Source organism: Elephas maximus, chromosome 18 (genome assembly GCF_024166365.1).
Source record: "Elephas maximus indicus isolate mEleMax1 chromosome 18, mEleMax1 primary haplotype, whole genome shotgun sequence".
Lineage (NCBI taxonomy): Eukaryota > Metazoa > Chordata > Mammalia > Proboscidea > Elephantidae > Elephas > Elephas maximus.
In genome coordinates, this window is record NC_064836.1 from 22,978,412 (window position 1) to 23,004,565 (window position 26,154).

Genomic DNA, 26,154 nt, shown 5'->3' on the forward strand with positions numbered 1-26,154 from the left:
CCTTAGTGTTTGGTGCATAATTTTGAATAATAGTTGTATTAACCGTTCTTCTTTGCAGGCATATGTATGCTATCCTATCACTGACAGTGTTGTACTTCAGGACAGATCTTGAAATGTTCATTTGTAAATTACTGTTCGTTAATACTATTGTTGCAGGATGGTCCATGCTATAGTAATTACCATTTTTTCCCTTGTTCTTATGTTCCTTTCAATGTCCTCCCATACCTTGGTTATGTTTTACTGACTCCCCTCATATTGTGTATTGGCTTTCCCTTCACCAATATTAACACGTTTTCCATTTATTTGGTAATTTTCCCTTCTTTCCCTGATAACCATTAAAGAATTTTTTCTGTGTGTAAACCTTTTCTTGTTTCTTTATAATAGTGATCTCATACAATATTTGTCCTTTTATGATTGACTTATTTCACTCAGGATAATGTCTTCCAAATTCATCCATGTTGTGAAATGTTTCCCAGATTCATCATTACTCTTTTTCATTGCATAGTATTCCACTGTGTGTGTACTACAGTTTGTTAATCCATTCATCCATTGATGGGCACTTAGGTTGTTTCCATCTTTTTGCTTTTGTGAATAGTGCTGCAATGAATATGGGTGTGCATATGTCTATTCATGTCACAGCTCTTAATTTTTTAGAGTATTACCTGGGAGTGGGATTGCTGGGTCATACGGTATTTCTATTTCTAGCTTTTTAAGGAGGTATCATATTGTTTTCCATACTGGTTGTACCATTTTACATTCCCACCAGTAGTGTATAAGAGTTCCAATCTCCCCACAACCTCTCCAACACTTGTTATTCTCTGTTTTGTTTTTTTTTGTTGTTGTTGTTAGTGCCAGTAATGTCAGGGTGAGATGCTATCTCATCATAGTTTTGATTTGCATCTCTTTAACACCTAATGATAGCAAGCATTTCTTCATGTGTTTGTTAGCCATTTGAATGTCTTCTTTGGTGAAGTGTCTGTTCATATCCGTTGCCAATTTTTTAATTGGATTGTCTTTTTGTTGTTGAGGTGTTGAAGTTTCCTATAAATTTTAAAGATTAGACCCTTGTAAGATAAGTTGCAGCCCAAATTTTTTCGCAGTCTATAGGTTATCTTTTTAGTCTTTCGGAGAAGTCTTTTGATAAGCTAACTAGTTTATCTTCTGCTGTTTCTGCATTTTTTGGTTATGTTTGGTATTTTATTTACGCCATATATTAGGGCCCCTAAAGCTGTCCCTACTTTTTTCTTCCATGATCTTTATCTTTTAGGTTTTACATTTAGGTCTTTGATCCATTTCAAGTTAGTTTTTATGTATGGTGTAGGTATGGGTCCTGTTTCATTTTTTACAAATGGACATCCAATTTTGCCGGCACCATTTGTTAGAGACTGTTTTTTTCCTCATTTAATGGACTTTAGCCCTTTGTCAAAGGTCAGCTGTCCATAGGGGAATGGATTTACATCTGGGTTCTCAATTCTGATCCACTGGTCCATGTGTTTGTCGTTGTACCAGTACTAGGCTGTTTCGACTACCGTGGCTATATAGTAGGTTCTGAGATCAGGTAGCATGAGGTTTCCCACTTTGTTCTTCTTCTCCAATAATGCTTTTCTGGGGCCTCTTTCCTCTCCATCTTGTTAAAGGATGCTGTTGGAATATAGATAGGGATTGCATTATATCTGTGGATCACTTTGGGTAGTACTGACATTTTCACAATGTTGAGTCTTCCATCCATAAGCATGGTATGTTTTTCCATTTATGTAAGTCTCTTTTGATTTCTTGCGGTAGTGTTTTGTAGTTCTCTTTTGTATAGGTCTTATACACCCCTGGTTAGATTTATTCCTAAGTATTTTATCTTTTGGGGCAAGCCTAGAGTTCTTGAGCTGTCAGAGTGAGCTACAACCTTAGATTACCAGTTCCACAACAGAGCATGGGGTAAGAAGAGGGTGTGGTGAACGTGAGCCCTTTGAATCATTCATCAGAATTCTCCTGTGGAGGAGATTTTGCCCCAGCCTTACCCAAGTTTTATGCAGGCAGTGGTGATTCTGTGGTAGAATTCTCACATTCCTTGTGGGTGACCTGGATTTGATTCCCAGCCAATGCACCTCATGCACAGCCACCATTCGTCTGCAGTGGAGGTTTGCACATTGCTATGTTGCTGAGCAGGTTTCAGTAGAGCTTTCACACTAAGACTGACTAGGAAGAATGACCTGGTGATCTACTTCTAAAAAATCAGCCAATGAAAACCCTAAGGAGCACAACAGTCCAATCCTCAACCTAGGACTGGGCAGCACTTTGCTCCTTTGTGCATGGGGGGCATCTCAACAGTAGCTAACAACAACAACAACCCAGGTTCTTCAGATAGGGGTCCCTTTCATAGCCTCCTGCACCTCATCTAATCCCCACAAGCCCTTCATTCCCATTATTTAATGGTGACTTTTTAACAAAAGAGCTGTACCTGGAAAACTGCTGGTTCTGAGCCTCAGCAAGCACCTCGTAGGCTCAGCATCTTAAACTACCATCTCATCACCAAAAGTTTCTTTGCGGAAAATGCAGCTGCCCACCTCCCCATACCCAGTGCTCAACCATGCCACCACATTCAACCAAGCCAAGGTATGAGCCATTTCTACATCAGCTCCTGGTTCAGTTTTGACTCAACTGTGCCCTTCAGCAAGTCTTTTATTTCTCCTTCATCAAGTCTGTCACTATTAAGAATAGAGAAGAGTCAAAAGAAAAGGAAGGCTTATTATTACTATGATCATACAATCTGCTGAGTACTCTTCAGTGAGTCATTTTCCCTCTGAGATTTTTTAATTTGCGAGTTAAGAGGGTTGAACCAGATAAACTCTATGGGCTCTGACATCAGTAGATCTGCTAAGTGCCTGCTAAGTGCCCCCTATTCCACCCCACCTTCTTCCCACCCTCCCTCGAGGTAGCTCAGAGTGCTGGGCTTCTTGTCTTTACAGTCAGCTTCTGGAGGTGAAGCTAATGCCAGTGGGATTTTAGGACTTGCAGCTGGTAGGGAACTTAAATCATCTACTGTCCAAATGCCCTGTCTTCAGGCAGGTAAGATAATATTATCACCAAGATGTAGATAGGAAAACTGTGGTCCAGAAAAGCTAAATGATATGCACAAGGTTCCCAGCTGTCCTAACAGATGATAACCGGAGAACTATAAGTCAAGCCTTCCATTCCCTCCCGTTGTTCTCTCTCCACGCTACCACAATTGCTGTGAAAGTACACTATGTTGGCTGTCAGCCAAAGCTTTAAAAGGAATTAAAAAAAAAAACTTTCCATTGATTTCGACTCAAGGAGACCCAATATGTGTCAGAATAGAACTGTGATCCATTGGGTTTTCAATGGCTGATTTTTTGTAAGTACTGTAAATCACCACAGTTTTGTTTCAAGGAGCCTCTGGGTGAACTTGAACCATCAACCCTTCAGTTAGCTGCCAAGCTTGTTAACTGTTTGCATCACCCACTGACTCTTTAAAAGGAATTACTAAGCATAAAATCAAGTCTTTATGGAAGTAAACTGTAACTAAAGCCCCTTCATATTTATAATTTATGGTCAAAAGGTGGTAGTAAGACCTTTGATACTCAACCTTTTACCAACAGAAAGCTACAGAAAACTGACATTTTCTCCCCTATCAACCATCTATTTTATGAATATAGAAATCCAAAACCACATCAGGGCTACTCACAATTAATGGCAAAAAAGTTCCAATCCCACATATACAGTGCCTCTGGAGAAGCTCTCCATTCTGCCAACCTACAGGTAATCTCAACACATTTACATATCTGTTTATAGATCTGCCAATTTTTAATAAGAACCTGTGGAACAGAAGAACTATTCTATTTATCTTCAAAGTGTCAGTGCTATTGCTATAAATAGAATATAGTTTATTTTAAAAATTCAAGTGCTTTTTTAAAGTTAAATTTAATTTCCCATATGTGTATAAGAAGCTCTTGTAGGTTGAGAAAATTCATTTGAATTACCTAACCCAAAATGATCATATTTTCCTCATTAACATAAAATATTCTAGAAATGTACTTACAAAGAAAAATACCATTTCAAACATGTACTAAAATTCATATTTAAGAATCCTAACGTTCACTTTAGGGATGATTCTGCTCTTGTATATCATCAATCTCAATTCATTTAATCGCCCTACAAAAGCAGCACAAGCCACCCAGAGAATTAGTCCTTGGGATTTTAAAGTGTATTAAAGCATACCACATAGCTAAAAGCAGGGGTTGTTCCAAATCTAAAGCATCTGAACATCCAAGCTCTCTCCCACCCTACACTACAGCAGCATTTTGCAGGAAGAGCTGCTCTTCCTTAGACAGAAGTGGTAGGTAGGTTAGTTCTCCCAGAGGAAGAGGCTGGTGTCCTCACTCACTGGTACTGATCTGAAGAAAGTGAGGCATCATTATGCTACCACTAAGACACAAAGTCATTACCAGTCTTCTTTTCCTGGCAAGAAGCAGATTGTTCCTTCCAACTATCTTAAGGGTGAGTCTCACTAACCCTTTAGCCTTGAGAATGTGTCTTGCATCAGCTCAGCCTTCACGCTCACCCAGCCATTGTATGATATCTTGTACCCTCTGTAATCTGAGACAATGAAGGCCCATGGCTGAAGGATGCTGAAGATTTACCAGAAAAACTGCCTTATCTTGATCTATCTGGGGTGTCAACTATGAGTAGGATAAAGGAAGAATAATTCCCATGTCACACACAAAACAAGAATCTGACCATTTCCTTTGCAATGGCTTGACATCCTTGTTTTTTTTTTAGAAGAAAATGACTTTAACGATCCCAGTGGCTAAATCCTGTTGCAACATATCCTAGGCATCCATTCAGACAATGGGTATTCGGGCAAGTCCTGATTCCAGCACATTTACAGGGAGCTTATCTTTGTTTAATTCCTGTATTTCCCTAAAGATTAACAATCCAATACAGTGGAATTCAATAATAATCACTAGTCCTTGTAACTACAACAGGCGTCTGACTACCTCAGCAAATCCAGGTGAGGATGACTATTGAAAACTGAAAGCCAGTGGTCACCTCCAAAATTCATTTTAGCAAAGAAACAAGTCATTCCTTTTTTTCCAATATTTACCAAAAAAGCAAACTTAGAGAGAAATGGCATTCCTGTTGCCAGGAGTAGGTAGCTATGAAACAGTCAAAGGGCAGCAGCAGATCATAGAAAAGTCCCCATAATTAGAAAATCAATAATCGATAAGTACACATTCAGCAACTGTATTCTGAGTGAAATATTAACCAAAGAAGTGGCAATGCATGTCTGCTTCTGCAGCCCACCACCCTTGAGTTAGTGGTTTGCACCACTGAGACACCTGGTTCTTTTGAACCCCACGTGGTCCTTTCAACATCCAGTCACTGACATGCATTGCCTCTGAACCTCCAAAGGTTCTAAGGGGTAGGAACAGCATGCTCCCTCTGCTCTGCACATCAGTCATGCTAGTTCCCACCCATTTAATTAGTCTTCTGTTGACCAACCACATTTAGTAATTCAGCTTAAAGACATAACAACAAGGACTGAGATTTGAAGGATATACCTGACTCTCTCTCCCCTCCAGTGGTGGTGGAATCTGATCAGCAAAACCCATCTTCCCTGGGTCACCCATAAAGGCACTAACCTCATCCACGTTCTCAAAAGCGTTGATGACATCATATGGCAAACAGGACAGAAGGTCTATCACAAACCACGTCTTCAAGTAGTTCATGCGGATGAGTTTGGGGTCAGAAATCACCTCCCCAGCTGGTCCAACAAAGGTGGTATGAAAATTCAGCACAATGTCCACCAAGAAGATGACATCTACGATGCTATCCACAACCAGCCAGGCCACATTGTTCTGCCTAGTTTTAAAGGAAACATTGTAAGGGACCAAGATGGCTGTGTAGAAGGTTAAGATCAAGATGATCCAATCCCACGTGGTCTTAAAAACACAGTAATGTAAGATGATGTGAGGAGGAGTCTTTGGTGCCTCTTGCTTGTATTGGGGAAGGATGTCTGAGCCCAGCTGCAGGACCTGTTCAGAAAAACATGGCGAAGAGAAACTAAGTTAGGATTTAATTACAAGCATCTGACCAGTAGGCATCTGTCACTGGCAAATACTCATATCGCTCTGGATAGATCATTAAGTCCAAGAACAAGTACTAGAGTAGTATGAGAGAATGGAAGTGAACATTGTTGTTCATTGTCATCACTCTGACTCATTGTGACCTTATATATAACAGAATGAAATGTTGCCTAGTCCTATGCCATTGTTGTGGTTATTGTGTCAATTCATTTCACTGAGAGTTTCCTTCATTTTCACCAACGCTCTACTTTACCAAACATGATGTCCTTTTCTAAAGATTAGTCTTTCCTGATGACATGTCCAAAGTAAGCGAGCCAAAATCTCCTCATTCTCACTTCCAAGGAGCATTCTGGTTGTAAAGTGAACTTTTATATAATACAAATACTCATAAAGAACAAATACTCTGAGCCAAACACTGTATTAAACACTTCACATACATTTATTATATCACTTAATTCCAAACAAAATCTCGTTTTTTTAACCAATCATTATACTATGTTACAAATGAGAAACCTAGGCTCGAGAGAGTTAAGCAACTTTACTCAACAAATATGTATTGCTCTGTACCAAGAACTGTTCCAGGAACTGGACATACATATAGCAACGAAGGAAACGGCAACATTCCTGCTCTCACGGAGTGCAGCCTAGAGACAAATAATCAAGATAATTTCAAATAGTGATAAAAGCAAAATATGAAGGGGGAAACACAGTTGATAGAATGTGACTTGAGGGGTAAGAGAGTGAGAGTGTTTGAACCTAAGGCTCGAATGACAAGAAGGAGTCAGTCATTCAAAGTTCTGTGGAGAAGTATCCTAGGTAGAGAGCATAACTAATGTAATGACCCCAAGGTGGAACAAGCTTGATATTTTTTAGGATGAGAAAGAAGGCTAGTGTCATGGATCGAACTGTGTCCCCAAAAATATGTGCCAAGTTGGCTAGGCCATGATTCTCAGTATTGTGTTATTGCCCACCATTTTGTCATCTGATGTGATTTTCCTACGTGTTGTAAATCCTACCTTTACGATGTTAAAGAGGCAGGATTAGAGGCAGTTATGTTAATGAGTCAGGACTCAATCTACAAGATTTGGTTGTGTCTTAAATCAATCTCTTTTGAGATATAAAAGAGAGAAGTGAGCAGAGAGACAGGGGGACCTCACACCACCAAGAAACAAGAGCCAGGAGAATCGCATGTCCTTTGTTCCTGGGTCCCTGTGCTAAGAAGCTCCTCCACCAGGGAAGATTGATGACAAGGACATTCCCCTAGAGCCCACAGAGAGAGAAAGCCTTCCTCTGGAGCTGTCACACTGAATTCAGACTTCTAGCCTCCCAGACCAAAAAAAAAAAAAATTATTATTTTTTTTTTGTGTGAGGGAATAAATCAGTCTTTGTTAAAGCCATCTACTTGTGGTATTTCTGCTATAGCAGCACTAGATAGCCAAGAAAACCAGTGAGGTTGAAGCACATCAAGGGTCGGGAGGGATACTAGATAAACTTAAAGAGGGAAGCAGAGACCACACCATGCAGGGCCTGGTGGGCTATGGTAAGGAGTTGGGGTTTATTCTTAGTACAACCAGATGTAACAAGAGGGTATTAAGCAAGGGAATGATAATCTTATGTATGTTTTTCAAAGATCATCCTGGCTGCTCTGCAGATAATGAATTAGGACAAAGGCTTAGACGGAAGAACAAAATTTTAACATCCTGGGCAAAAGATGGGAGTGATGGAGAAAATAATCTCTGATTTTGGATACATTTTTGAAATAAAGCCAACTGGGTGTGCTGATAGCCAGAAATTGAAGAAAAGAGAGTAATGAAGGGCATCCACTACTATACTCCAGGAGCCGAGCAGGGTGGCTGGTCCAGAATGGCACTAAAAGATTGTTTTTAAGCGAATGAATGAGCTCCAAGCTCATACAGGTAGCAAGAAATGGAGCCAGCATTCCAAACTTCATCTAGAGAATTCAAAATGCATGCTATTCCTCATCAAGATTACACCTCACCGTGTCATTTAGGCTGTTAAGGAGGCAGACTCACTTCAGGAAGAAGTCTAAAGAAGCTTGGCTACAAGAGATAACCAACCATGGGTTTTGCCCTCAATAGTCAAAGGCCAAAAGCTGTGCCTTCTGAAGCCAGGCCAAGCAGAAAGGATGTTTCTCTGTGCCACTGACAGGTTTTTACAAATCTCTGGGTGAAACTTCTCCTCCTATCACCAACCAAAAAAACCAAACCGAGTGCCATCAAGTCTATTCCAACTCATAGAAACTCTATAGGACAGAGTAGAGCTGCCCCATGGAGTTTCCAAGGAGCACCTGGCAGGTTTGAACTGCCGACCCTTTGGTTAGCAGCCATAGCACTTAACCACTACACTACCAGGGTTTCCCCTTCTACCCTCCTATCACAGGAAATTCTTTTTCCCTGGTGGCGTAGTGGTTAAGTGCTACGGCTGCTAACCAAAGGGTCGGCAGTTCGAATCTGCCAGGCGCTCCTTGGAAACTCCATGGGGCAGCCCTACTCTGTCCTACAGAGTCTCTATGAGTGGGAATCGACTTGATGGCACTGGGTTTTTTTTTTTTTTTTTTGGTAGGAGTTGAAGATCCTATAGTGAATATAAAATAAGCTGCCATCACTGCTCCCCCTATGGTTGGCCCTAGCACTGAAAAAGTGTGAAAAGGAAAGCTGAAAATCCAGAGTAACTAGTGTGCATCTTTGGGGAGAGGAGTTGTTTCCACCCCCTCCTGTCAATGCACAGAACTCTTCTAGGGTTGGAGTTTTAATTTCTCTCTCATGAAAAGAAACTTAATCAAGTAAAATTGAGGAAGCTTGGGCTGTGAGATCTCAGGCAGAAAAAGTGAATGAATGAACTCCAAGCTCATACGGGTAGCAAGAAATGGAGCCAGCATTCCAAATAAATAAATAAAATAAAATCAACTGAATGGGACTTCTGCTTCCTGAATGCAAATATGGTTCAATATTTGAAAATTAATCAATGTAATCTACCATACTAACTGAATAAAGAAGAAAAATCAAATGATTATATAAATCAATACAGAAAAAGCATACAACAAAATGCAAAACTCATTCATGATGAAAACTCTCAGAAAAGTAGGAATACAGAGTAACTTCCTTAACTTCACAAAGAGTATCTGTAAAAAACCTACAGCTTACATTATACCTAATGGAGAAAGACTGAATGTTTTCCTCCTAAGATCAGAAACAATGCAAGATATCCACTCTCGTCACACATAGAACTGAAGGTTCTAGCTGCTGCGATAAGTCAACAGAAAGAAAATAAAAGGCATCTCCTATAGATTGAATTGTATTCCATCCAAAAGATGTGTTATAAATCCTAACCTGTACACATGTGGATGTAACCCCATCTGGGATTTGGGTTTTCTTTGTTATGTTAATGAGGTCATATCAGCACAAACCAAAAAAAACCACACCCACTGCCATTGAGTCATAGTGACCATATAGGACAGAGTAGAATTGCCCCATGGGGTTTCCAAGGAGCACCTGCTGGATTCAAACTGCCAACCTTTTGCTTAGCAGCTGAACTCAACCACACGTGCCACCAGGGCTTTCATAACAGCATAGGATGCGTCTTAAACCAATCACATCTCAGAAGATGTAAAAAGAGCAGATTAGGCACAGAAGCAAGGACAAACGAGGAAGCTTAATGCCACACAAAGATCAACAAGAAACTGAGGACCAGAAGCTGAAAGAATCAAAGATCCTCCCCTAGAGCCAATAGAGAGCCCTTCCCTAGAGCTGGTGCTCTGAACTCAAACTTCTAGTCTATTAAAATGTGAGAAAATAAATTTCTCTTCGTTAAAACACCCACTGAGGTACTTCTGTTACAGCAGCACTAGATAATTAAGACAGCATCCTAATCAGAAACGAAGAAACAAAAACCTACCCCTATTAGTAAATGACATGATGGTCTACATAGACCATTCCAAGGAATCTACAAAAAAAAAAAGTTCTAGAACTAATTGAATTTACATGATACAAGATAAACATAAAAAAATTATTTTTATATAAATGAACACCACAATTATAGTAAATGACATGATGGTCTACATAGACCATTCCAAGGAATCTACCAAAAAAAAAAGTTCTAGAACTAATAAGTGAATTTACATGATACAAGATAAACATAAAAAAATTATTTTTATATAAATGAACACCACAATTATACAATACCATTTACAATAGCTCAAAAATTTAGATGTAAATCTAACAAAGCATAAGACTTGTATGCTGAAAACAACAAAATACTGATGAAAGAGATCAAAGAAGATATAAATAAATGGAGAAACATACCATGTTTGCAAATTAGAAGACTCCAGATACTAAAGATGTCGATTCTCTCCAAATTAATGTACAGGTTTAGCGTAATTCCTATTAAAATTCTAGCAAGAATTTTTATAGATATAGACAATATTATTCTAAAATTTATATGGAAAAGCAGAAAAAAAGCTAAAACAATTTTAAATAAGAGGAATAAGGTGGAAAAATCAGTCTAGCTGATTCCAAGGCTTTGTGTATAGTTTTTTTTTTTTTACAGTAATTATGGGTCAAAATCAACTCAAATGCAATGGGTTTGAGATTTTTGGTTTGATATTGGAAGAAGAATTGATCTATATAGATCAATGTAACAGTATAGAGAACCCAGAAATAGACCCTCAAAAATATGCCTGACTAGTTTTTTACCATGTTGCAAAAGCAGTTCAGTGGAGGAAAGACAGCCTTTTCAACAAATAGTGCTGGAGCAAGAAGAAATCTACAGGCAAAAAAAGAAAAAGAAAAAAAGCCCTCAACCTAAGTCTCATAAAAAAAAAAAAAAAAATTTTTTTTTTTTTTTTTTTTTTTACCATATACAAAAATTAACTAAAATGGATCACAGCCTTAAATGTAAGACATGAAAACATAAAACTCCTTGGGAAAAAGCATGGAAGAAAATCTTCAGGATCTAGGGCAAGCAAAATGTTCCTAGACTTGACACCAAAGCACAATCCATAAAAGGAAAAATGGAAAACTTTTCCTCTGCAAAAGGCTCAGTTAATAAGATAAAAAGACAAACTATGACTGGGAGAAAATATTTTCAAACTACATATCTCACAAAGGACTAATATCTAGGCTATATAAAGGATTCTCAAAACACAATGGTTAAAAAAACAAATAATCTACTAAACATTTTGATCAAAGATTCTATACAAGAATCCTGATCAAAAGAGGGGAAATGTAGAACAGAATTTAAAATATTCATGGAATCCAAAATTTCTGGAGCCGTTGAGGCTGGATGAGCCCCAAATATATTTCCTTGAGAAACCTTTAAATCTTAATCCTTAAATTTAGCTTAATTAATAAAGCATGTCTGTCATGTGCACACTGTTCTTTTAAAGAACTATCTTTATGGGATCAAACTGACAAAAGCAATTGAAAGTTTAGATAAGAAGTTTAGGGGGTAGTGAGTTTATGTCAATGGGGGAAGAACAATTTGGAAAACGAAAGTAAGAATGGTTGCACAGCTTGAAGAATTTAATCAAAGTCACTAAATTGCAGATGTAAAAACTGTTGGTTTATCTTTTCCTGTGTGTATTTTCAATACAAGAAATAATAAAATAAGATATTATTTAAAATCCAATTAGAAAAAGGGCAAAAACATGAAGAGACATTTCATCCAAGAGTGTATGATTTTGTTTTTTCCTTTGTTATTTTTCTTTAATTTTTATTGCGCTTTAAGTGAAAGTTTACGAATCAAGTTAGGCTCTCACACAAAAACGTATATACACCTTTTTTTTTTACACCCAATTTCTCTTCTAACAAGACAGCCCGCTCCCTCCCTCCACTCTCTTTTTGTGTCCATTTCACCACCTTCTAACCCCCTCTACCCTCTCATCTCCCCTCCAGGTAGGAGACGCCAACATAGTCTCAAGTGTCCACTTGATCCAAGAAGCTCACTCCTCACCATCATCCCTCTCCATCTCATTTTCCGGTCCAATCCCTGTCTGAACAGTTGGCTTAGGGAATGGTTCCTGTCCTAGGCCAACAGAAGGTCTGGAGGCTATGACCACCAGGGTCCTTCCAGTCTCAGTCAGACCATTAACTATGATCTTTTTATGAGAATTTGGGGTCTGCATCCCACTGCTCTCCTGCTCCCTCAGGGGTTCTCTGTTGTGTTCCCTGTCAGGGCAGTCATCCGTTGTAGCTGGGCACCATCTAGTTCTTCTGGTCTCAGGCTGATGTAGTCTCTGCTTTATGTGGCCCCTTCTGTCTCTTCCGCTGGTAATTACCTTGTGTCCTTGGTGTTCTTCATTCTCCTTTGGTCCAGGTGGGTTGAGGCCAATTGATGCATATTAGATGGCCACTTGATAAGGTTTAAGACCCCAGAAACCACTCTGCAAAGTCAGATGCAGAATGTTTTCTTAATAGATTTTATTATACCAATTGACTTAGATGTCCCCTGAAACCTTGGTTGCCAAAGCCCTACAACTGCAACGCTGGCCTTCCAAGCATTCAGTTTATTCAGGAAACTTCTTTGCTTTTGGTTTAGTCCTGTTGCGCTGACCTCCCCTGTATTGTGTGTTGTCTTTCCCTTCAACTAAAGTAGTTCTTAACTACTATCTAATTGGTGAATACCCCTCTCCCACCCTCCCTTCCTCCCTCCCGCTTCTCATAACCATCAAAGAATATTTTCTTCTCTGTTTAAACTATATCTCAAGTTCTTATAAAAGTGGTCTTATATTTGTCCTTTTGCAAATGAGTAATTTTACTCAGCATAACGCCTTCCAGATTCCTCCATGTTATGAAATGTTTCACAGATTCTTCACTGTTCGTTATCAATGGGTGATATTCCATTGGGTGAATATACCATAATTTATCCATTCGTCCATTGATGGCACCTTGGTTGCTTCCAAATTTTTGCTATTGTAAACAGTGCTGCAATGAACATGGGTGTGCATATATCTGTTCATGAAAAGGCTCTTATTCCTCTAGGATATATTCCAAGGAGTGGGATTACTGGATCCTTTGGTAGTTCTATTTCTAGCTTTTTAAGGAAGAGACAAATTGATTTCCAAAGTGGTTGTACAATTTTACATTCCCACCAGTGGTGTATAAGTGTTCCAGTCTCACCACAACCTCTCCTACATTTATTATTTTTGCATTTTTTGGATTAATGCCAGCCTTGTTAGAGTGAGATGGAATCTCATGGAAGTTTTGATTTGCATTTCTCTAATGGCTAATGATTGTGAGCATTTCCTCATGTACCTGTTAGCTATCTGAATGTCTTCTTTAGTAAAGTGTATGTTCTCATCTTTCGCCCATTTTTTAATTGGGTTATTCATCTTTTTTAGTTGAGTTTTTGCAGTATCATGTCGATTTTAGAGATCAGGTGCTAAAATCAGAAATGTCATAGCTAAAAACTTTTTCCCACTCTGTAGATAATCTTTTTACTCTTCTGGTGAAGTCCTTGGATGAGCATAAGCGTTTGATTTTTAGGAGTGCCCAGTTATCTGGTTTTTCTTCTGCATTGTTAGTAATGTTTTGTATAATGTTTATGCCATGTATTAAGTCTCCTAACATTGTCCCTATATTTTTCTTCCATGACCTTTATTGTTTTAGATTTTATATTTAGGTCTTTGATCCATTTTGAGCTCGTTTTTGTACATAGTGTGATGTATGAGTCTTGTTTCACTTTTTTGCAGGTGGATATCCAGTTATGCCAGCACCATTTGTTAAAATGACTGTCTTTTCCCCATTTAATTGCTTTGAGGACTTTGTCAAATATCAGCTACTCATATGTGGATGGATTTATGTCTGGATTCTCAATTCTGTTTCATTGATCTATATATTTGTTGTTGTACCAGTACCAGGCTGTTTTTACTACTGTCGCAGTATAATGGGTTCTAAAATCAGGTAGAGTAAGGCCTCTCACTTTGTTCTTCTTTTTCGGTAATGCTTTACTTACCTGGGGCCTCTTCCCCTTCCATAAGAAGTTGGTGATTTGTTTCTCTATAACATTAAAAAATGTCGTTGGAATTTGGATCCAAATTGCATTAAATCTACAGATCACTTTTGGTAGAATAGACATTTTTACAATGTTAAGTCTTCCTATCCATGAGGAAGGTATGTTTTTCCACTTATGTAAGTCTCTTTTCATTACTTGCAGAAGTGTATTATAGTTTTCTTTGTATAAGTCTTTTACATCTCTGGTAAGATTTATTCCTAAGTATTTTATCTTCCTGGGGGCTACTGTAAATGGCATTGATTTGGTGAATTCATCTTTGATGTTCTTTTTGCTGGCGTAGAGGAACCCACCTGATTTTTGTATGTTTATCTTGTATCCCAATAATCTGCTGAACTCTTCTATTACTTTCAGTAGTTTCCTTGAGGATTCCTTAGGGTTTTCTGTGTATAAGATCATGTCATCTGCAAATAGAGATACTTTTACTTCTTCCTTTCCAATCTGGATGCCCTTTATTTCTTTATCTAGCCTAATTGCTCTGGCTAGGACCTCCAGCACAATGTTGAATAAGAGTGGTGATAAAGGGCGTCCTTGTCTGGTTCCCAATCTCAAGGGGAATGCTTTCAGGCTCTCTCCATTTACCATGATGTTGGCTAGTGGGTTTGTATAAATGCCCTTTGTTATGTTGAGGAATTTTCCTTCTATTCCTATTTTGCTGAGAGTTTTTTTTATCACGAATCGTTGTTGAACTTTGTCAAATGCCTTTCCTGCATCAATTGATAAAATCATGATTCTTGTCTGTTTTATTTATATGATGGATTACATTAATTGTTTTTCTAATGTTGAACCATCCCTGCATACCTGGTATGAATCCCACTTGGTCATGGTGAATTATTTTTTGGACATGTTGTTGAATTCTATTGGCTGGAATTTAGTTGAGGATTTTTGCTTCTATGTTCATGAGGGATATAGGTCTGTAATTTTCTTTTTTTTGTGGTGTCTTTACCTGGTTTTGGTATCAGGGATATGGTTGCTTCATAGAATGAGTTTGGGAGTATTCTGTCCTTTTCTATGCTCTGAAATACCTTTAGTAGTAGTGGTGTTAACTCTTTTCTGAAAGTGAAGCCATCCAGACCACGGCTTTTTTGGTTGTTGGGAGCTTTTTGATTACCCTTTCAGTCTCTTCTTTTGTTATGGGTCTATTTAGTTGTTCTACCTCTGTTTGTGTTAGTTTAGGTAGGTAGTTTTCTTCTAGGAATTCATCCATTTCTTCTAGGTTCTGAAAGGTGTTAGAGTACAATTTTTCATAGTAATCTGATATGATTCTTTGAATTTCAGTTGGGTCTGTTGTAATATCGCCCATCTCATTTCTTATTTGGGTTATTTGCTTCGTCTCCTGTTTTTCCTTTGTCGGTTTGGGCAATGGTTTATAACTGTGTTGATTTTTTCAAAGAACTAGCTTTTCCTCTTGTTAATTCATTTAACAGTTTTTCTGTTTTCTATTTCAGTTAGTTCTGCTTTAATTTTTATTATTTGTTTTCCTCTGGTGCCTGAGGTTTTCTTTCGTAGCTCTCTTTCTATTTGTTCAACTTGTAGGGATAATTCTTTGATTTGGGCCCTTTTTTCTTTTTGTATGTGTGTATTTATTGATATAAATTGACCTCTGAGCACTACTTTACCTGTGCCCCAAAGGTTCTGATAGGAAGTGTTTTCATTCTCATTAGATTTTATGAATTTCTTTATTCCATCCTTAATGTCTTCTATAATCCAGTCTTTTTTGAGCAGGGTTATTGTTCAGTTTCCAAGCATTTGTTTTCTTTTCCCTGCTTTTTCTGTTATTGATTTCTACTTTTATGGCCTTATGGTCAGAGAAGATGCTTTGTAATATTTCAATATTTTGGATTCTGCTAAGGCTTGCTTTATGACCCACTATGTGCTGTATTCTAGAGAATGTTCCATGTGCACTAGAAAAGAAAGTATACTTGGTTGCTGTTGGGTGGAGTGTTCTGTATATGTCTATGAAGTCGAGTTGTTTGATTGGGGCATTTAGATCTTCCATGTCTTTATTGAGCTTCTTTCTGGATGTCCTGTCTTTCACCGAAAGTGGTGTGTTGAAGTCTTCTACTATTATTGTGGAGCTGTCTATCTCACTTTTCAAGGCCCATATAGCTTGTTTTATGTATCTTGCAGCCCTGTCACTGGTTGCATAAATATTTAATATGGGTATATCTTCTTGGTATAAAAAAAAATTTTTTTTTTATACATTGACTCTTTAATCATTATATAGTGTTCTTCCTTATCCTTTATGATGGATTTAACTTTAAAGTCTATTTTGTCAGAAATTAATATTGTCACTCCTGCGCTTTTTGATTGTTGTTTGTTTGATATCTTTTTTTCCATCCTTTGAGTTTTAGTTTGTTTTTGTCTCCAAGTCTAAGGTGTGTCTCTTGTAGGCAGCATATAGACGGACCATGCTTTTTAATCCATTCTGCCACTCTCTGTCTCTTTATCGGCCCAATTAGTCCATTTACATTCAGCATAATTACGGATAGGTATGAATTTAGTGCTATCATGTTGACATCTTTTTTTGTGTGTTGTTTACAATTTCTTTTTCCCACTTAATTTTATGTGCTGAGTAGATTCTCTTTATATATTGTCCTTTCCTCATATTCGTTGTTGTTGATTTTGTTTCTACTGACTCACTATTTTTTTTTGTGTATTTTATTTTGATGAGTAGGATAGTTTGTCTCCTTTGTGGTTACCTTATTATTTACCCCTATTTTTCTAAATTTAAACCTAACTTTTATTTCTTTGTATCGCCTTGTGTTCCTCTCCATATAGAAGATCTATGAGTACATTTCTTAGTCTATCTTTATTGTTTTAATGTTGTCTTCTTTTACATAATAACATTGCTGTTTCCCTGTTTTGAGTATTTTTTTTAATCTTGATTTATTTTTGTGATTTTCCCGTCTGGGTTGACTTCTGATTGCTCTGTCCAGTGTTCAAGTCTTGGATTGATACTTGATATTACTGATTTTCTAACCAAAGAATTCCCTTTAATATTTCTTGTAGTTTTGGTTTGGTTGTTATGAATTCCCTAAACTTCTGTTTATCTGGAAATGTCCTGATTTCACCTTCATATTTGAGAGACAATTTAACTGGATATAAGGTTCTTGGCTGGCAATTTTTTTCCTTCAATTTTTATATGTCATCCCTTTGCCTTCTTGCTTGCATGGTTTCTGCTGAGTAGTCCAAGCTTATTCTTATTGACTCTCCTTTGTAGGTGACTTTTTGTTTATCCCTAGCTGCTCTTAAAATTCTCTCTTTATCTTTGGTTCTGGCAAGTTTGATTATAATATGTCTTGGTGACTTTCTTTTAAGATCTACCTTATGTGGAGTTTGATGAACATCTTGGGTAGATATCTTCTCATCTTTCATGATATCAGGGAAGTTTTCTGCCAACAAACCTTCAACAATTCTCTCTGTATTTTTTGTTATCCCTCCCCATTCTGGTACTCCAATCACTCGTAGGTTATTTGTCTTGATAGAGTCCCACATGATTCTTAAGGTTTCTTCATTTTTTTAAATTCTTTTATCTGATTTTTCTTCAAATATATTAGTGCCAAGTGATTTATCTTTGAGTTCAGAAATTCTGCTCTCCACTTGCACAATTCTGCTCCTCTGACTTTCTATTGAGTTGTCTACTTCTGCAATTTTATTGTTCATCTTCTGAATTTCTGATTGCTGTCTGTCTATGAATTTCTCCAGCTTATTAAATTTTTCATTATGTTCCTGAATACTCTTTTTAATTCTCTTCAATTGCTTTATCTGTGTGTTCCTTGGCTTGTTGTGCATGTTGCCTCATTTCCTTCCTGATATCTTGAAGGGTTTTGTATATTAATCTTTTGTATTCTGCCTCTGTTAATTTCAGGAAAGCGCTTTTATCTAGAAGATCCCTTGATTCTTTGTTTTGATAGCTTGTTGTGGCAATCATGGTCTGTTTCTTTATATGACTTGATATTGACTGTTGTCTCTGAGCCATATATAAGTTATTGTATTAGTTTATTTTATGTTTACTTGCTGTGTCGTAGCTTCTTGCTTTGTCTTGTTTTGATATGTCCAAATGGGTTGCTTGAGTGAGCTAGCTTGATTATTTTTTCCTTTGGAGCTCTGAAGTCTTGTCCCCAGATTGCTGGAGCTGTTATCAGGTATATTAGTCTAGGAGCCCATTCGCTTTTCTTGTGTGAATTCAGCTCAGGTGTCCAGGTAGTTGATCATGAAGTGTGTGGTACAGGCTCTGTCCTACAGTCTTAGAGGGGCAGGAATGATTGGTGTAGGTGCCGAAATCTGGTTGCAGGAGAGGGTCACACTCTGAACAAGGCAGGGGGCTGAAAATCGTCCCCCTCGTGTCTCTGAGGAAAGCATGTCCCTGTTCCCTAGAGCATACAGGTGGGTGGGTTCTGCAGGCAGACAATGGGAAACCAATATTTCTGGTTGTAAGGACTGGGGAGTACCAGTTATCCTTGGAACCCTGTCACAGGTGGCTGGGTAACCTGAGTGGAGCCACCAGTCCTTAGGCCCCTGATGTGGGTAAGTGTGGGCCCTGTTTAGTATGGCAAAGCAATGTCAAACGTGAAACACTCACCTCTCCGCTGCACATCTGAAATGGTTGGGGTCTGCCAACAAGGGCCTGTTCTCCTGAAATAGGCCCAGACAGGTCCATGCAGAGGGGAAATGTACTCAAAGTCCATGGAACGTTTATGCCTGGACAGGAGCCACTTCTGTCCTGAACTCCCACAGTTAGTGGAGCTGGAAAATTATCTTTTTCCCCGGTTGCAAATTTATTCCTTCTCCAAGGCCGGGAGGATGGTTCTAGGCACTCAACAGGGTCTATCTCAGGCCCAGTGAAATCAGCTGCTCAAGCCAGCTTAGGAGCAGGGGCGGGGGATGCGGTAAAATATACGCAAGTACTTAGCTTTTGCCAAGATCACCGTTCTTCTCTGGTTCCGGAGGTGTGAGTAGGCTGCGTGGCTGTCTGCTTCTCCCTGAGGAAACTGCGGCGGAATGCTAGTACCAGCCCACCGCCACCGCTCCTGGGAATGGTGCCTGAGGGCTCCCCATGATTCAGGTCCAGCAACTCCTCTCTCCTTCTGAGCTATCTCTTCCTCCCCTTGCCCCCTGTTCATTTTCTAAGCTGGCCTTTGATGTTCAGGGCTCCTAGCTTGTCATAAATATACTCATTTCACTTGTTTTTTTTTTGGTCTTTGTTGTAAGAGGGCTCGCCAGAAGCATCTGCCTATTCTGCCATCTTGGCTCTGCCCTTCTATTTTGTTATTTTTATTGTTAGGTGCAATTGAGTTGCTTCTTAATCATGGTGACAGAAACACTGCCCAGTCCTGTACCATCGTAACAATGATTGCTGTGTTTCAGCCTATTGTTGCAGCCACTCTGTCAATCCATCTCACTGAGGGTCTTCCTCTTTTTCGCTGACCTTCTACCTTACCAAACATGGTGCCCTTCCAGGGACTGGTCCCTCCTGAAAACATGTCCAAAGTATGTGAGATTAAGTCTTGCCATCTTGGCTTCCAAGGAGCACTCTGGCTGTACTTTCTCCAAGGCTGACTTGTTCATTCTTCTGGCGCTCAATTATATAGTCAATATTCTTCAACAACACCATAATTCAAAGGCATCAATTCTTCTTTAGTCTCCCTTATTCATTGTCCACTTTTCCCGTGAATATGAGGTGAATGAAAACACCAAAGCTTGGGTCAGGTGCATCTTAGTCCTCAAAGTGACATCATTGCTTTTTAACACTTTAAAGAGGTCTTTTGCAGCAGATCTGTCCAATGTAATACTTTCTTTGATTTCTTGACTGCTGCTTCCATAGGTATTGATTGTGGGTCCAAGTAAAATGAAATCATTGATGACTTCAATATTTCTCTGTTTATCATCATGTTCCCTATTGGTCTAGTTGCAAGAATTTTTTATTTCTTTCTGTTAAGGCTAATCCATACTGAGGGCTGTAGTCTTTAATCTTTAACAGCAAGTGCTTCAAATCCTCTTCTCCTTCAACAGCAAAGTTTTGTCATGTGCGCCTCACAGGCTACTAATGGTTTTCCTCCAATTCTGGTGTGTTTTTTTTCTTTTCATATAGTTCAGCTCCTCAAATTATTTGCTCAACATATAGATTGAATAAGAATGGTGAAAGGATACAACCCTGATGCACACCTTTCCTGATTTTAAACCACTCAGTATCCCTTTGTTTTGTTGGAATGACTGCTTCTTGGTATATGTACAAGCTCCCCATGAGCAAAATTAATCATTTTGGAATCCCCATTCTTTGCAATGTCACCCATAATATGTTAAGATCCTCATACTCTAATACCTTTGCAGAGTCAATAAAACAGGCAAACATCTTTCTGGTATTCTCTGTCAAGATGCATCTGACATCAGCAATGATATCCCTTGTTCCACATCCTCTTCTGAATTCAGCTTGAATTTCTAGCAGGTCCCTGTTGATGTACACCTGCAACCATTTTTTAATTACCTTCAGAAAATTTTACTTGCATGTGATACTAATGATATTTGGGACTTCTGGCCAAATGCAGCACCATAGACAGAAGCACCACGCTGTCCCTCTGCAGCAAAGATCTGAAAAACTAAGTTTAACAGAGACAAACATCATTCCTAGAACCCAAAGTCTCAAATGAAGAGATAAAGAATTCAGCCAAACACTGAATGGAATAAGAAATTTTGTCAATTCAAGCAAGGAGAAAGATGTGCTGAGGTTCCTTATCAGCTAATGCAGCATGGATTCACCATCTTAGACTCCTGTTGGAGACTGGCTGACAGGGAGCTTGGGAAAGCAGCTTCACGGAGCTCCCAGCAGGGACAGAACACCTGGTAACCAGCGATACATGTTTTCCCACCTCCCATCCTCTCCCCACCGCTCTACCTCTGAGCTTTCTGGCTGGATGCGGTGGCTCGGCCGGCCGCAAAGTGCAGCATCCATGCTGCTTGGCTTTGCCCCACCTACATTGCACATCAGAGGACAGGGAGTATAAGAAAGCAGCTTCACAAAGTTCTAGCAGGAGACAGAGCACCCAGTAATGAGTGATACATGCTTTCCTAACTTCCACCCTTCCTCCCCTTCCCCTTTAGCCTCCTCTGTTTCCTACCAGCCACAGTCTCTTGGACAGGAGGCAAATGCATCCATCCCGGACCACTTGGGTTTGCCCTGTCCACATTGGCCAGGTCCCTGAGCTGGTGGTGCTTCTTTCTGTCTCTTTTGGTTTCTTCCGTGCCTCCCACCATCTCCCCCTCCTTTCTCTCAAACACCTGGCTCCATGTACAGTCTTTCCTTCTTCTCGAAAAGCTGTGAAGCCACACCCCACTGGGGATCCACTCCTCTGGCCCACGACCACGCTGGTGGGATCCCTGGGGCTTTTTTTTTTTTTTTTTTTTGCTTGTTTTGTTTGCTTTGCTCTGTTTTGTTTTGTTTACTTGTTTTCTTTCTCTTTTCGAGGCTTCAGAGCCCCTTTTAGCCAGGCTGCACTGAACGGCCTAGGAGACACTTCTCCATTCTGCGCAGCTGCTTAGGCAGGATCCCTGGGGACATTTCCTTTTTTTCTTTTTTTCCCCCCTTTTTCTTTCTGTCTTTTTCCCTTTCTGTGTTTCTTCATTTCTCAGTTCTCATCTGTCTATACTGACCTTCTTTTCCTGTCTCCTGCATACCTGGTCCTGTGTGACATCTATACCCCTCTAGCCAGGCTATACTGTGCAACCTGGGAAACTTTCCCAGTCTTTGTGGTGACACTGGTGGGAACCCTGGGGGTCTTTCTAGTCTTCTTTCCAAATTTTTTTTTTTCCTTTTTGCTTCTCTCCATTTCTCAGGTCCTCATCTCTCCACTCCAGTGGCAAGCTCCCTTTGCACTCTTTTTTTTTTAATTATTGTTGTTTTTTCCTCTGTTTGTTTTTGGCTCTGTTTCCTTTCTCCTCTTTCCCATACCCATACTAGGTCCCTATATCACAATCTCCCCCGTCTTTCCTGCCTACCTGCACCATGCACTGAACATCAAACCTCCAAGCAGCACAGGCATGCCCTACCAGAACCTGCCCAGCACTGATTCCTAGCTCACCCTGTCAGCCCTAGTACATGCCACAAACAACCCATCCCAGTTCTGCCCCTTCAGCTGGACCTGCCCTTCTGCACCACAGCCGAGTGACTGGCCCCACCCATGAGACAAGGAGGTGAAGAGTATCGTGACTACAGATGAGCAAACAACAAAGAATGGACAGCCTGCCTCTTCAGATATAACCATATAAACAAACAAATCTACAATCAAGACACAAAGAAAATAAGTACTGAATGTCCTGAAGACAGCAGACAATATCAAAACATAAAAAAACAGGATGATTCCAGTTGACCTTCAAAATAAAACACCAGATGACATTCCAGTAGAAGAAAGGGCACTAGAACTACCCAACAGGGAATTCAGATCTCTAATATTCAGAGCTATCCAAGATATGAAGCAAAAAGCTGACTAAAATGATGAGTAAATAGACAAATTTATGGAAAAGGCAGACAAATTCATGGAAAATACAGACAAAAAAAGGGACAATTCAGAAAAATAATACAGGAACAAAATGACAAAATAAATTCACAACTAGAAGTCATACAAAAGCAACAATTAGAAATCCAAAAGATAACCAAGATTTCAGAAATGCTCAGTGTCATAGAGGGACTGAGGAGCAGGTGTGAAACAATGGAAGACAGAATCAGTGAAACTGAAGACAAACAATTGCATACAACTCTGTTCGAGGAAAAATCAGAAAAATGAATGAAGAAAAATGAGGAAATCCTGAGAACTACGTGGATACAACCAAAAGCAAAAATCTGCAACTGATAGGAGTTCCAGAGCAGGGAGAGAAAATGGAAAACACAGAGAGGATCACTGAAGAATTGCTGACAGAAAACTTCCCTAAAATCATGAAAGATGAAAAGAACCATCCAAGAAGATCAACGAACCTCATATATGATAAGCCCCAAAAGAAAATCAATAAGGCATATCATAATCACACTCGCTAAAACCAAAGACAAAAAATCCTGACAGCAAATCAAGAAAAACAAAAAGTCACATACAGAAGAGAAACAATAAGACTAAGCTCTGATTATTCGGTAGAAACCAAGCAGGAAAGAAGGCAATGGGATGACATATATATAACCTTGAAAGGAAAACATTGCCAACCAAAAATAATATATCCTTCAAAACTTTTGTTCAAATATGATGGTGAAATTAGGACATTTCTAGATAAACAGAAATTAGGGAATATGTAAAAATCAAACCAAACCTACAAGGATTACTAAATGGAGTCCTCTGGTCTGAGAACAAACAACATCACACTACAGCCTGAATCTAGGACTCAAGATTGTACTAGGCAAATACCAACATAAGCAATGGACTCTCCAGGACTATCCAAAACCAAAAGATTTACAACAGGAAACCAGAGAGCTTAATCAGTAAATGACAACAATGTCAGAACAATAAAAGAGGGAATAAATGGTGTAGGTAGAGAACATTCTAATGGAGAGGAAGGCAAGGTGATACCAAGTAATAAGACTGGTTCAAACCTAAGAGGATAACGGTAAATTTCAAGGTAATCACAAAGAAAGTTAACAAAGTGACTCATCAAAATAAAGAAGAAAAACATAAAGTGTCAATAAAAACAAAATCTACAAAAAGAAATCCACAAACAAAAGGAAGTAAGCACAGGAGAGTAAGAAGAACAAAGAAAACATTAGCACCACGAAAAAAAGCACTAAATAATGACAGCAAAAAACTTACACCTATCAATAATAACACTGAATGTAAATGGCCTAAATATACCCATAAAGAGACACAGAGTGACAGGATGGCTTTAAAAAACAGGATCCATCAATATGCTATCTACAAGAGACACACCTTAGAAACAAAGAGAGAAACTTATTAAAAATCAAAGGCTCGAAAAAAATATATCAAGCAAATAACTACCAAAAAACAACAGAAACGGCAAGACTAATCTCAGATAAAATTGACTTTAAAACAAAATCCACCATAAAAAATAAAGAAGGGCACTATATAATGATTAAAGAGACCATCATGAAGACTTAACCATAATAAACATATACACACCCAATGACAGGGCTCCAAAACACATAAAACAAACTCTAATAGCACTGAAAAGAGAAATTGACAGTTCCACAACAATAGTAGGAGGGTTCAACACACCACTCTCGGTAAAGGACAGAACATCTAGAAAGAAACCCAACAAAGATACAGAAGTTCTAAAGAGCACAGTCAGCCAACTTGACCTCATAGACATATACAGAACACTCCACCGAACAGCGGCAAGGTACACATTCTTTTCCAACGCTCATGGAATGTTCTCTAGAATAGGCAATATCGTAGGTCACATAGCAACCCTCAACAAAATCCAAACCACTGAGTTAACACAAAGTATCTTCTCTGACCACAATGCCATCAAAGTAGAAATTAACAACAGGAAGAGTAAGGAAAAAATCAAAATAATGAAAACTGAGTAACACCCTGCTTAAAAACCACTGGGTAATAGAAGAAATCAGAGATGGAATTAAAAAATTCCTAGAATCAAACAAGAATGAAAACACATCATACCAAAATCTTTGGGACACAGCAAAGGCAGTCCTCAGAGGTCAATTTACAGCAATAGATACACACATCAAAAAAGAAGAAAGGGACAGAATCAAAATATTAGCTACACAACTTGAACAGTTAGAAAGAGAACAGCAAAAGAAGCTCACAGCCAGCAGAAGGAAGACCAGAGCAGAAATAAACGAAATAGAGAATAGAAAAACAATATAAAGAATCAACAAAACCAAAATGGTTCTTTGAAAGGATCAACAAAATCGACAAACCACTGGCCAAACTGACAAAAGAAAAACAGGAAAGGATCCAAATAACCCAAATAAGAAATGAAATGGGGGACAGACCCAAATGAAATAAAAAGGATCGTAACAGAGTATTATGAAAAACTAAACTCCAACAAATTTGAAAACCTAGAGGAAATAGACACACACACTCCCTACCCAAACTAACACAAAATGATGTTGAAAATCTGAACAGACCCATAACAAGAGAAGAGACTGAAAAGGTAATTTAAAAACTCCCAACAAAAAGAAGCTCTGGCCTAGATACCTTACTGGAGAATTCTACCAAACATTCAGAGAAGAGCTTACACACCAGTACTACTGAAACTATTTCAGAACATAGAAAAGGAAGCAATACTCCCGAATTCATTCTATGAAGCCAGCATTACCCTGATACCAAAACCAGGCAAAGACACCACACACAAAAAAGAAAATTACAGACTAGTATCTCTCATAAATAGAGATGCAAAAATTCTCAACGAAATTACAGCCAATAGAATTCAGCATCATAAAAAAAAAAAAAAAATACACCACAACCAAGCAGGATTCCTACCAGGTATGCAAGGAGGGTTCAGCATTAGAAAATCAATCAACATAATCCAGCACATAAATAAAAAGAAATAAAAGAATCACACGATCATCTCAATCAACATAGAAAAGGCATTCGACAAAGTCCAACACCCACTCCTGATAAAAAACTCTTAATAAAATAGGTATAGAAGGAAAATTTCTCAACATTATAAAGGGCATCTATGCAAAACCAACAGCCAACATCATTCTTAATGGAGAGAGGCTGAAAACATTCCCCTTAAGAACAGGAAAAAGACAAGGAGGTCCTTCATCACCACTCCTATTTAACATTGTTTTGGAAGTCCTAGCTAGTGCAATAAGGCAAGAAACAGAAATAAAGGGCATCCAAATTGGTAATGAAGAAGTTAAACTGTCCCTATTTGTGGGTGATATGATACGATACATAGAAAACCCAAAAGACTCCACGAGAAAACTACTAGACCTAATAATAGAAAGATTCAGCAAATTAGCAGGATACAAGATAAACACACAAAAATCAGTTGTATTACTATACACCAATAAAAAGAAAGATGAAAAGGAAATCAGGAAAACAACACCATTTATAATAATAAA

At 38.6% G+C, this 26,154-nt stretch overlaps 1 protein-coding gene across 3 annotated transcripts in view; it reads right to left on the bottom strand.

Annotated features, from left to right (window-relative positions):
* The window catches only part of KCNH1 (potassium voltage-gated channel subfamily H member 1), a 765,170-nt gene that overhangs the window by 579,621 nt on the left and 159,395 nt on the right, over positions 1-26,154 (bottom strand). The window contains exons 1-2 of one of the 3 annotated variants that reach the window (XM_049858607.1): positions 18,712-18,840; positions 5,655-6,047 (exon numbers count right to left, since the gene is read on the bottom strand). In XM_049858607.1, coding sequence (XP_049714564.1) covers positions 5,655-6,047; positions 18,712-18,789 — 471 coding nt within the window. In that variant the 5' untranslated portion in view covers positions 18,790-18,840. Of the gene's footprint in view, positions 1-5,573; positions 6,048-18,711; positions 18,841-26,154 lie in introns of those variants that run through there. The other 2 variants (XM_049858606.1, XM_049858609.1) reach the window with 2 other exon arrangements.